General features: G+C 38.1%; 2 protein-coding genes across 3 annotated transcripts in view; one reads left to right on the top strand and one right to left on the bottom strand.

The window, feature by feature from the left end:
- Positions 1–13213, top strand: part of LOC118410961 (homeobox-containing protein 1-like) — a 1064572-nt gene that overhangs the window by 313439 nt on the left and 737920 nt on the right. The gene's annotated exons all lie outside the window — the stretch shown is intronic.
- Positions 2603–13213, bottom strand: part of LOC118410895 (beta-1,4 N-acetylgalactosaminyltransferase 2-like) — a 36809-nt gene continuing 26198 nt past the window's right edge. For both annotated transcript variants that reach the window (XR_004830621.1, XM_035812781.1), the window contains exons 9-10: positions 4864–4971; positions 2603–3161 (exon numbers count right to left, since the gene is read on the bottom strand). Coding sequence is in view for 1 of the 2 variants with exons in the window: in XM_035812781.1 (XP_035668674.1) it covers positions 4960–4971 (12 nt within the window). In the remaining variant the exon portion in view is untranslated. The remainder of the gene's footprint in view (positions 3162–4863; positions 4972–13213) is intronic.

Raw genomic sequence — 13213 nt, 5'->3', positions numbered from 1 at the left:
TTCTCTGGCAGTAGGTTGTGCGGTGCTATGAGCAGTCCTGAGCGCTGTGAGTGTCTGCCTAGTTTGGCGTCTTTTCTGAGCTATGAAGGCTCTGCGTTTGGCCTCAATAGCAGGCTCCATTGTCTTGACTGGGCCGCCCTATCTTGCTAAATGAGGCGATTGCTCTGTTATAAATTTTAGATAACACCGTGCATGACCTTCCACATTGTTGTTGCATTAGGGGCGTGGCCTGTTGTATGCTCGAATGCTAGTAAAACCCTGGGGTTTGGTCCGTCTAGACCCTAGGCGCACATTTTTCAGTGCCATTTGACCTTTTTTTTAATCTGGAGAATTCCTTCCGTGACTTTATCCGTCAATATCTACTCTACATTCTCCTAGGTTTTGAAGAAGATTGATACAGTACCAGAGAAGCTATCTTTGGAAATGTGTGTTCAGTCGGTCTGGGATCCAAACGGAACCCAGGCAAAATACGCAGTTTCTAAAACAAACTTTTGAGATTTACTCCTTAAATACTTATCGTATGACTACCAAACGTTCAGATATTAATAAACATGTAAAATTAAATCCTAACAAAGACTTTTGTATCATTGTGACGACATTATGGCGTTATTTAGCTATCAAGGGCTGCAATCTTGGATTTGTAATGTGTCCAATTATTTCATCAGTGGGTGGGAAACTGGACTTGCGCTTATCCTTTCTTGTTATATTAAGTACAATGTATTATTTTCTGTCTGATGTGATTTTCCTTTGCTTTTTATTTGTACTTGATTTCTCTCTGTAAAATATGTATGCTTTTTTAAGTAAGGGGTAGCGTCAAAATAAGTCTTGCACTTGAGTGCGCCCCCTTTTGTCACTCTGTATTTCTGTTTAAATGTTTGAATAAAAAAAAAATCTTGGATTGGGATCAATAATGTCATGAAATTAACATACATTATAAATTTGAATCATGAAAATTACATTGAATTTCAGGTAATTGCTGTAAACTTTCCTTTTTGACAAACATTTGCTCACAATATTTTATGATAAATTACCGAGTTTGGTAGCCCTAGCACTTGCCTATCATGTGTTATGCGACATAAAAGTTTCCGAGGGCCTTACATATCAAGAATGGGTGGAGGGGGGGGGGGGTAAAAGTGCCCGCGCCATTTTTGACGTCTTATAGCTCCAAAACGGCTTGTGCTAGAATAAACAAACTTAGTGACTTATTCTAGAGTATTGTTGAAAATAATTTTCAAAAATCTAAATAAGTTTATGAGTTTTTGTGTTGCCATTGGAACGGATTTCTTAAAGGCAAATTTAACAAAAAAAATCACTACTTTTTTGTTAAAACAATGGGATTTTTAGATTTTCTTGCTAAACTAAACTTCTTTTCATATATCTTTTATAACTAACACATCTAAGTTGAACAATCACAATAAGATATTCATAAATTATGCTAATGAGATGACGTCATTTGTTAAAATCCAAGAAGGCCAACAATATCATGACGAAACTATAACCAGCTTATTTTCACTCAAATATCATCACTACTTAGAATCGTCTTTCAGAAAACATTCATTTGATGGTTTTCAATCCATTTTAATGAAGTTTTAGCGTTATATGTTAAAAGATAAGGTATCTTAAGACATTTAAGGTTGATAATACAAGATGGCGGATAGCTAAACTACGTCGTTTCGTGGACTTTTGACAACAGAAGTCTGATAACACTTAAATATTAATACGAACCCTTTATTGGGAAATATCAAGGTATTATGGGAATTCCCCGTTTTAGCAAAAAATCATTTAATGACGTAATAAAGATATAAAATTTCAGGAATTATAAAACTCGACGCGCATATTACCCCTGCAAATTTGGTGACCCTACAGTAAGCCGTCTTGAAAATACGAAATGGGGTCAAATGAGCCCCCCAAGTCCAGGGAATGGCAAAAAAGCCCAGTCTGGGTAGGGTTATTGAAACCAGACTATAATATAAAGAAGGACAATTCAATGTCAATGTTCAACTTACACCGTGGCGAATACACTAATATGGTTGCAGATTTATTTGGTCATGGTCCACCCTCTAACTCTTGTTACTAATATCTAAAGATTTAAAGAAATTTCACTTCATGATAACGGTATCAACATTTTGCTTGTATTGGCTGGAATTATGAAAATAGGATCCTACAAAAATGAAACAGCAAGTGCAGATGACAGAATAAAATTTTTTGTTACCACTTAATGTGTTGACAATAGCGATATCATTAAAGTCAATATAGCAGCATATCTAAGATAGATAATCGGCTCGGCCATCTAATATTCACCAACTTTTATTTCATATGGTCCGCCATCTTGGATTTTGGCAAAATGCCTCTAATCCGATGATATTGGTATTATATGAAATAAGTTCGCCATTACCTCATGACGATAATAGAATCAAATCGTGCAGTCTCCATATTTTTTCACAACTTTCTATTGATGAAATAACCTACATGCGACTTTGCTTCCTCCAAAGGTTAAGAAAAACACCTTTCTTCTAAACCGGTGCACAAAGATAAGGAGATCCACCACACTCCATTTGGTCGTGGTTTACTTAAATCACAATCAAACAGTGAAAACACATCATACGAGAACATAAATTTGTATTTACATTAAGCAAAGTCTTTAATTTTTACACATGTCTTCAGTGTGACCTATGACGTTTAGAGACAAAAACACAACAACAAAACTAGATTACAAATCATTTAGATTGCTTCGTAGTCACCTTCGCCTCAGCTGACCGATTGTAAAAACAATTATGGTGCAATAATACTTAAAGACAATAAAGTTCAATATCAACACAATCACGTCTTAGACACACACAATGTCTCAACAGTTACTTTTACAACATTTTCAAACATCAAATCGGGATGGGGTGATTGCGAATATACTTATATACTTTAAAGTCCGCTTCGCGTTTGTTCCTTTATTTTCAATGGAAATGCAAAAACAAATATCAATAACTATTAACAGACTAAATCATATTTAAACAACTCGTGATGGCCTCTCATCTGGTAATACTCCGTCCCAACATTACGTATACTCTGATATGGTAAGTCTTCTTCTGTTGTTGTCTGGTTGTGAGAAAACTCCACAGTAGTACAGAATGCAATTCGAATCTTCCCGAGCGCAGAAACAAAAAAGGCTGTTGAGAAAAGCAAACAAAAAATGTATTAACTTTGTATGGAATTTCAGTCTTGTTGGCACTATTATCTTTGAGACACTAAAACTAATTTACGTTTGCGCCTTGCTTTTCTGCCATTCCACTTCGATACCGCGACATTTAACATTAAATAAATTTATTATTCACGTATGTGCACCGTTATAGAAAAAACTTTTCTTTCAGATAACAGTGGCTTCAAAGACGAAAATTAGTCACTATTAGATGAAAATTCTATCAACCACGACATCTAAGTTTTTGAAGTAAAGTGCATTCAACGTAAGTATATTTTGTAAGGCGTTTGTAAATCAATTGTAATGCGTTCGCTTAAAGGCATAGTACTGCGTTGTGTTCATGTGCGAGCTTGCTAAATAATAACACTAAATATCTAAAAAGAAGACGATGTTGTTATTTGATACGCTGTACTATAATGAAAGAAGACACAGTGTATAAGTGTTACAATATACATATACTACTTGCTGCTTAAATCAATTCAGCTACATCAGTGTAAGGATTGTGTTCGTAAGCACATAATCACAGACAGTGTCCTTACTAACTATGTGATTTCGATTTTCATAGTTAATATACTACTATATGTACATGAAGCCTCAATAATACATTTGCATAGTAAGAATTATGATGAATCGTCAACCCATTATTAGGTGCCTTCCATTCTATGCCTGACATAAACCCACCCCTGCTGTTCCAAAACAAGTCTTGTCAACACATTCCCACATACCAGATATCAATACAAACCACCCAAGCGTTATAGAGTTATGCTGATCTAATTGCCAAAACATGCAAACAAACGTATAAGGTATATATACGTTAAATGACAGAAACGTCAAACTCACTGTAAAGGTAAATCGGTTAAAGAGAAATACATTTACTGTTGATATTCTGGCTTGCTGATATAAGATGGCGGAGAAGATGCATGACGTCGTTTTATGACATTAATAATTTTGCAATTGGCAACACAAGACTTATAGAAATTTACATTCTGCTATATGAAGCTGTTGTTACAATTTGATGCTATACCTTAAATTTTTTTGGGAATACCCTTTCTCATGGTCTAGCCAGCACAGTAACATTGATCAGGGCTCGGAATTCATTTTTGGGATTAGGTGAACTGGTGCACCCAGCTTAAAAAATTTGGTGCACCTAAAAGTGTTTGGGTGCGCCACTTAAATTTACGTAATAACCTAATAATAGAACTTAGTTACAAGGTATCGAATTCTTAAATGTACCATGACAGGCATTTTTATTATCTTTCTAACACTTAGATGTCAAGAATATGATGTAAACTAGTATACTTTGATATCTTTTCATACAAAAACGTAAGAAAATATTTGGGTGGACACTGTGCACCCACACTAAGTAATTGGGTGCACAGCTCCAATTTTGGGTGCACCTGGGTGCACATGCACCCAGGATTTCGAGCCCTGATTGATAAAATCCTAATTTCGTCCAAATCCAACATACCAGCTTAGATTTCCTAAATTATTTTGTATCGTGTCTATATTATTCTCTAAAAATTTGGTGGTCATATGTTAAGTGATTAAGAGTAACAGGAGTTTAAAGAGACGGGCCTCAAAAGTCCCCTGTCCCAGAGTTGTCTAAAAAGTTTTTGATGAATAAATAAGAAGTTTGCTGATAGATTTTAAGAATGTCATGCTAAAAATCTTACCGTAATGCCCAACACGGGATAGGGCTGGATGAGGATCAAATCCGATGGCTTTTACTTCATTGGTGGAAGCAAGAAAGAAATTGGGAACGTGGTCTGCTACGTAACAACCTGAAAGAAGATGTAAACATCGGATAACGTAAAAATATCTCAGATCAGCCAATAGTGCCTTTTTTTTCGCGTGTTAAGGGTTCAATTCTTAGCCTGACCCATGAAAAATGGGTATTCTCAGAAAACGTCAAGTTTTCCTCCAAAAATGTAATAGCAAGTATAGATAACAGAATAATAATTTTTGTTACGACTTGTGTTGCCAATAGCAACATCAATGACGTCAAAATGACGTCATGCACATCTAAGATACTAGTTGGGCTCCACCATAATATATCCACCAACTTGAAATTCCAAATTACTTTTTATGCAACAATCACAAAAGACAATGGAAATAGACTAAATGAATTCATTTAGATGGTTTTAGATTTACAAAAGCCAGGTATTTACAAATTTTAAGGGATAATAAGCTAGTTTTTCTTGACATGGCCATACGGTCCACCATCTTGGATTTTGGGCAGATGACGTCATTAAATTATCCAGGGCCCCACTGTAAAGCAGTGTGATACACTGAGTTGGGCTACCCTGGCTAAAGAAAACAGAATTTAAAAAAAAATAGCATAATGTATGCACATCTAATTATAAAAGAAATTCTAAATAACATTTGTTTTTATTTATTGAAGAAAATTGCAGTAATATAGCAAATAAACTTTAGAAATACATCGTTAAAACCGAAATTAGCGATTTTTGGCAAAACTTGCTATCAACAAACGGTTGCCATGGCAACAAGAATATACAGAAAATTTTCCAAACTTCATGAAATTGTTGCCAACAATATTCTAGGAAAACCCATCAAACTTGGTGACTCTAGCATCAAATGTTCTGGCGTTATACGACATCAAAGTCGAGGTGGGTGGGTTAAGGTTCTTCTAAATGCTGCGCCGACTTTTTTTTGTCGCAAAATGCGTTAACCCCTTTCACCAGAGCTATCAAACTTGATGACTTGGTGATTTTTAATAGGTTTCCATAGGATGTCTAATTCCGAATTTCTTGTAGGATAGTTTGTTGAAAAAATAACAAAATAATAATCAGTTCTGCAAATTTAAGATGGCGGACCTTATATAGCGGCTTCCGACTAGTAGCTATTTCATGTATGACGTTCTTTGGGGACGTCAGTTTACGTTTTTGTCTGTTGGTTAGAAATCATAAGTCATATCACCCTTTATCATGTTGCTTAATGTAAAAGCTTCTTTCATAGGAGTAACCTTGTCGGAATAAAGTTGTTAATTCGGTGGTAATGCTGTGAGTAGTTTTGAATTTACGACAGGTCAGGACATCCTAACACCCATCCGCCCCCTGCCGTGATGACAAAAGAAGTGCGGTGTTCCAGTAATCTCGGCTCACCCAACTTCCCCCCAGAAAACATTACATTTGTATAGTACAAATAAAAAAAATGCAGTTTCGGAACAAGATTTCGGAAATATAACTCCATTGCATAATTTGAGGCCTCGTAAATTGACGGTTTCATTTTGTCCGAGTCATAATGCAGATAAAGCTGTATTGACACGTTGACATTTGTATTTAGTGAGATAGATATGATGTAATTTGTAATCAATTAGGATAATAACTAATTTGCACATGGAACATGTGGAAATTTTTTATTATCGCCAGTTAAGAATCATTGTACTTGGACATTAAATATGCGAATCAGAATAACATTTGTATGATAAGTGTCTGATATGTTTCACCTTTCATTAACTTATTTACATAAAAAACGTGTATCAAAAGTCACAATCTGTTAACACTATTATTAAAGGTAACAATTGGAATTCCACTTTTCTCATTTGACAGGTGCTAGTATTTTCAATATAAACGCACTTGGTCCAAAACTCTTAAACCATAAGCATTCAATTTTTGTCAGAGCTGACCGACCTAGCCTTAACATTGCAGCAACAACATGATATATTGCACTATTTGAGCTTGATATCCAGCCTATTCTTGGCCTGTCTTCTGCATATTAAAGATATTAGGCTGTTTTCACAAATTATTCTCCAAATAGAGTTTCATATAAGGGTATTAATGTAACCAATGAAGTATCGCCTTATAACTGAGAAGGGGCTGCACGAGCAACCTCCATGGAGAAGCTCCACAGAGCTGACCTCCATGGATGTTGCTCGTGCAGCCCTCCAGCTCCACAGAGCGAGCCCTATGCGCTACGAATACAAACACTTGGTTCTCGTCATCTTCATAGAATTTTCAGTACTACATGGGGGAGCTTCTCTCGTAGAGGACAAACAACGGGGCTGAACTAGCAGCTCTACGACACCATAAATACAAAACATGGTTCCGTTACACGGGTTATGAATGTAAACATTTGGTTCACGTCACCCAAAACAGATAGGTCAGAGGGCTCTATACGGTAACAGACTCCTGGGCTGCTTGAGCAGCGCTCCACGGGCTATGAATGTAAAAATTTGGTTCTGACGTGACCCAAAACAGATTCGTCAGAGGGCTCTATACAGTAACAGAGGGCTGCTTGAGCAGCGCTCCAAGGGCTATGGATGTAAACATTTGGTTCACGTCACCCAAAACAGATCGGTCAGAGGGCTCTATACGGTAAAAGAGGGCTGCTTGAGCAGCGCTCCACGTGCTATGAATGTAAACATTTGGTTGACGTCACCCAAAACAAATCGGTATTAGGGCTCTATGCGGTAACAGAGGGCTGATTGAGCAGCGCTCCACGGGCTATGAATGTAAGCATTTGGTTCACGTCACCCAAAACAAGTGATGAGTGCATGGACAGAATCGCAGACGAAGACGCGGAGATTATAATTATGGGAGATCTCAACTGTAACTGGCTACCTCCAGACAATTCTGGGCCAATAGGGAAGTTAAGGTTTTCTTGTATGTTGTATCAGCTGGACAATATCATAACTACCCCAACTCGATCAACAAACACCTCCATCACGTCATTAGACGTCATCCTGACAAACGACACAACACGATTACACAACCAGGGGACCTACGAGGGAGGATTTAGTGACCATGCTATGGTCTTTGCTTACCATAGAACCAAAAGTCACAGGCAACAACCTAAGGTCACTTGTAGAATAGTGTACAAATCGTTTAACGAGGAGAGGTATCGTGAAGACCTGGCTAAAATCCCATGGAACATCATAGAAAATTTCCCAAGCATAGATGAACAGGTTGAGGTATGGGAACAGTTGGTAGTTAGTGTAGCTAACACACATGCCCCTTTGAAAAAGTGTAAAGTGAGAGGTGCACCTGCACCTTGGCTCACTAACGACCTTCGAGATCTCATTACTCTGAGGGACAGTATGTACAAGAAAGCAAAACGATCAGGTAGTCCAACCGACATGACTGATTACAAAGCTATGAAAAACAGGGTGAATTACTTATGCCGGCAGGCTAAAAGGGAACATGCAGCCCAATCAGTAATTCAATGGTCAGAAGGGGGAAAGGCTGGGGTTTGGAAGGCCATACGCACATTGCTACCCAACAAGACACATAACACTGTCACTTACCTGGAACATGAGGGACTGAGCATTTCTGATAGCAAAGGAATGGCAGAGACTTTTAACTACTTCTTTCATAAAGTCATACAGGACCTGTGTGATGTACTCTCGAGGACTGTCTCGCCTTCTCACCCACACAGTTTCTGAACAAGACTAACAGCTCGTTCAGTTCTACACCTATCACAGTAGAGGCAGTGACTGAACAACTGACAAAGCTGAATGTAAAAAAGGCTACCGGTCTGGACAGCATCAGATAACAGACTCCTAAAATCAGGAGCACAAGTCCTTGCCCCCTCACTTACAAACTTGTTAAATAAGTCACTGACCACCGGGGAATTTCCGGAAAAGTGGAAGACGGCCAAAGTTATGCCAATACACAAAAAGGGGGTCAGGACAATGCTAAGTAATTACCGCCCAGTATCCATCTTGCCTAGTATTTCTAAAATACTTGAACGAGTGGTCCACAACCAGCTGTACGGTTATCTAAACCAGAACCGACTTCACCCACAGTGTCAGTCAGGCTTTAGAAAGCTCCATTCGTGTGAAACTGCCTTGCATTCTGTAGCAGAGGTCTGGATTGACTCAATTGATAGAAAACAACAAACAGGTGTGATTTTCTGTGACCTAGAGCTTTTTACACTCTAAACCACAGGATTCTTGTGGATAAACTCAAAGCCTACGGGGCCGACGAACTGGCTTGCAGTTGGTTCAAATCATACCTGACGGGTAGATTGCAGCGGACCTACGTTAACTCAAGTTTATCCAATACATCCTGTGTGACTTGTGGAGTACCCCAGGGGTTTATTCTTTGACCTCTCCTATTTATCGTTTATAATAATGACCTGCCTAATTGTGTACAGTCATGTAAAGTAGCTATGTATGCGGATGACACGATTGTCTACTTCTCACACTGCAGAATACAGACAATTCAGGAGACCCTACAGAATGACTGCTCTCGACTCATGCACTGGTTTCTCGCTAACAAACTATCCATAAACCCTTCGAAAAGCAAATCAATGTTGGTGGGATCACATAAGTCCAAAGCTACTGACCAGCAACTGCAGGTCATTCTAAATGATACAGAGCTGGAGCAAGTTGGCACTTTTAAATACTTAGGAGTTGTCATAGACAAGGCCCTACTGTGGAATGACCACTTTCTCCATGTCAATAAGAAGCTGTCGCAGATAATTGGCATCATGAAGTGTTTAAGGCCATACCTAAACAGACAAGCGCTGTTGACAATCTACACTAGTCTGTTCCTCCCCCACCTTCAATATTGCAGTACTGTATGGGACTAGGGAGGAAAAGGGGCCATCGACAAACTCCAAAAGTTACAATACAGGGCGGGCAGGGTAATATTAGGGTGCGACCACTACACTCCCAGGGAAACTGTCTTGAAGTCACTAGGCTGGAGCCCTGTAGCACAGCACCACAGAAGAGCTAAGGCTGTTTTCATGTTCAAGGCTCTCAACGGTATGTTTCCTCCACACATTTCCCAACTCTTCACTACATCTGCAGACACACACTCTCACCACACCCGTCACAGTACACAGGGGGGGCTTCAACTACCAAAAACACGGTTACAATACAAGAAGAAGTCTCTCTCGTTTTCTGGTGCAGCTTTGTGGAACTCGCTACCTTCACACTTAAGGACAGCATCATCTATCTCCACTTTCAAAACCATCTACACAGCAGAATACCACATGGTCTAATATGCAATCTGTCATGTCTTTTTCTGTTCACAATGGTATGCAAATTCACATTACCTATTTCATTTCATTTATGATTTCGGAGTTATATTAGGATTAATGTTGTACAATTGACTTGCCTTATTTTGTCTTAGTTGAATTGCGTTATTATTTGCCAATTCTTGCTGTGTCACCATTTATTTGATTTCATATTGTTATTGTTATGTATGTACGGGGTTTCCCCCCAGGGATCTTTGAAAATCGCCAGCCAGGCGACATGTACCCCTGGATAAATAAAAATAAACAAACAAACAAACAGATCAGTCTTAGAGCTCTATATGGTAACAGAGGGCTGCCCGAGCAGCCGTCCAAGTGCTATGAATGTAGAGTATTTTTATTCTTCAAGTGGATGTTGGGTCGTGGAGTTAATAGTTGGTTGGGAAAAGTAGTAGGAATTTACCGACTCGCTCTCACCCAACCTCTGCTTGGAGAATAGATACTTGTTTGTTTGCCATTGTAAAGAATGCGAAAACTTCGCACCTCCATGCTAATCGTCCAGAATGGCTAATTTAGCCCTGTGACAAGTTTGGGGAAATCTGTTGGCCTACTATGAAAAAAAACGGCTTTATAAAACAAATATTTAGACCTGTTATACGGAGATCTGCAATACTAGGGGTGCTTGTTTTTAGAAGAATTTACCTGACTGCCAAGAGAGCGTAGTTGGTCCACCCGTCCGTGGTGGATACGGGCAATGAGGTAAAACTTTCTTGGTAAGAGGTTTTCAACAGGTCTAAATATTTGTTTTATGAAACCACATGTTGTTGTTTTGTCATAGTGGGCAACAGAGCGCACATTGTTTATATGACGGCTGAAAGTTAGCACCTCCGTGCTAATCCGAAATCTTCCCAAAGACCTGAACACTGACGCCAGAAGCAGCTGCCTGACTGTCCTATGACGTACTCTCCAAGCAGAGGCTGGAGGCTTGTGTCCGGCAGCAAGTGAAAAGATCAGTTGTTAGCTTACGTTCACACCAATGCAGTAACTATTTCAAACTCCTTGAATACACTACCAAGTTCCTTGCTTATACCGATGAGATTAAACGAAATACCTCATTACATTGTAATCTTGAAAATACCTATTTCTGCTGAATAGTATCAAAAGAGACCCATTTTACAGGATTTGAAATGCTAAAACATCGTTGTTGCTATACTTTGCCACAGTTTGCCTATGGTGATGTGCTGGTTGAATTGTACAAAGGTATCAATTGCTTAAATTTGCTTAAAAGAACAAGATTTTTCAATCTTAACACTTAATACTGAGTTGTGTTAATCCAGACCAGCGGGGGGGGGGGGGGGTAACAGTGCCTGCGCCAAATTTGACGTCGTATTACTGGCGAACGACCTGTGCCAGGACTACGAAACTTAGTGAATTTTCCTAAAATATTGCCAGCAACAATTCTGGGAAAATTTGGTTTGAGATTTTTAGTGTTGCCTTGGCAACGGGTTTCTGACAGGCATATTTTACCATTCCGTTTGAATTATGGCATTTCATAGTTTTATTGCTAAATCAAATTCATCTATATCAGTAAGACCTGTGTAATTTTAAGTTACATTTCTAATTAATTATTCATAATTTATGCTAATTTAATGACGTCATGGACCAAAATCCAAAATGGCGGACAATGTCATTTTCAACGATAAATACATGTGATTTTTACTCAAATTCCGTCAAAATCTTTTATTTCCTTACAAAACACACTCATTTAAACCTTTTTAGTCAACTTTAATTGGGTTTGGGTTTAATATGTGAAAAAAATTCGTATTTTAGAAAATTCAAGCCTGCGATCCAAGAAGGTGGACAAATGACGTCATTTTTTGACGTCATATCGGCGTCAGTGTCATCGTCATTGGTGACTTGGCAGACTTAGACACCAATACGATAACCTTTATAGTCATCGTTTTCTTTAATACATTTAAGTATAGCGGTAATTTTATATGTAGACGATTTTTGTCTAAAATATGACATTATAACTTCATAAATACGTCACATTACATCATAACAATAATAGTCTCAGAGAAAATATAAAGCTTTACTAGTACATCATCTCCTCCAAATTTGGTGATCGTAACCAAAGCCGTTTTTAAAACGCGAGGGGGGGGGGTAAAAAAAGCCCGGTCTGGATAGGGTTAAGATCATCCATATGAATTATGCAAAAATCAGACAAAAGTTTGTTCATTAGAATTCTGGCATTACAATGTATCCAGATTGGGTTTCTACTAAAATGTGGGTCTGTAAGAAGCAAAAAATGTCCTATTTCAGGTATTTCTGCACTAGTGTAATGTAGCGTGAAACTTATTCAGCTATTGTCTTTTAGATGTAAGAAGTATGTATAGTTTAACCAATTATCCCACAGGGACTGTCTAACAAAAAGTTCAGCGACTAGCTCTGAAGCTGAAGTCCATAAAGGACATTACATAGCCCTTATGTTCATTATCACTAGTCGGAAATTTCTAAAAAATTTCAAAAGGCTAAAAGTTCATCGGGATGGATTATATAATTCAAAATGGCTAAACCCAATGGGCATATCAATGTTGCACCCAGCAGAGCTATGATTTTGCTCCGTAGTTATATACTTAATTGTTACTCTTAGAATTATCGAAAAAAGCTTACTATTGAATTGGACCGGTGTCACAGCCACAACACCCCACCCCCCTTGATTATTCATTATTACTGGTAGGAAATTTTTAAAGAATTTCAGAAGCCTGAAAGATCAGCGGGATGGATTATATGATTCAAATTGATTCATCCCGCAGAAACATGAACGTTTACAATCCATTTTCATGGGATTTTAGCGTTATATGTTAAAGAAATGATTTTCAGGATGATAATGAAAGATGGCGGATAGCTAATCTACGGATATCGATGACGTCATTATATGAGGTAATTCTTGACGTTCTTGCGTCTGTTTTTGACATATTAAGTCTTATAAACATAAATATTGATAAGAATCCTTAATTGCTTGCTTTTTCTGTAAATATTTAGGTACTAGGGGAATTCCCCATTTAAGTCATAATCAAATAA

This window comes from Branchiostoma floridae, chromosome 1 (genome assembly GCF_000003815.2).
Source record: "Branchiostoma floridae strain S238N-H82 chromosome 1, Bfl_VNyyK, whole genome shotgun sequence".
Lineage (NCBI taxonomy): Eukaryota > Metazoa > Chordata > Leptocardii > Amphioxiformes > Branchiostomatidae > Branchiostoma > Branchiostoma floridae.
This window is presented reverse-complemented; position numbering and strand designations above follow the sequence as displayed.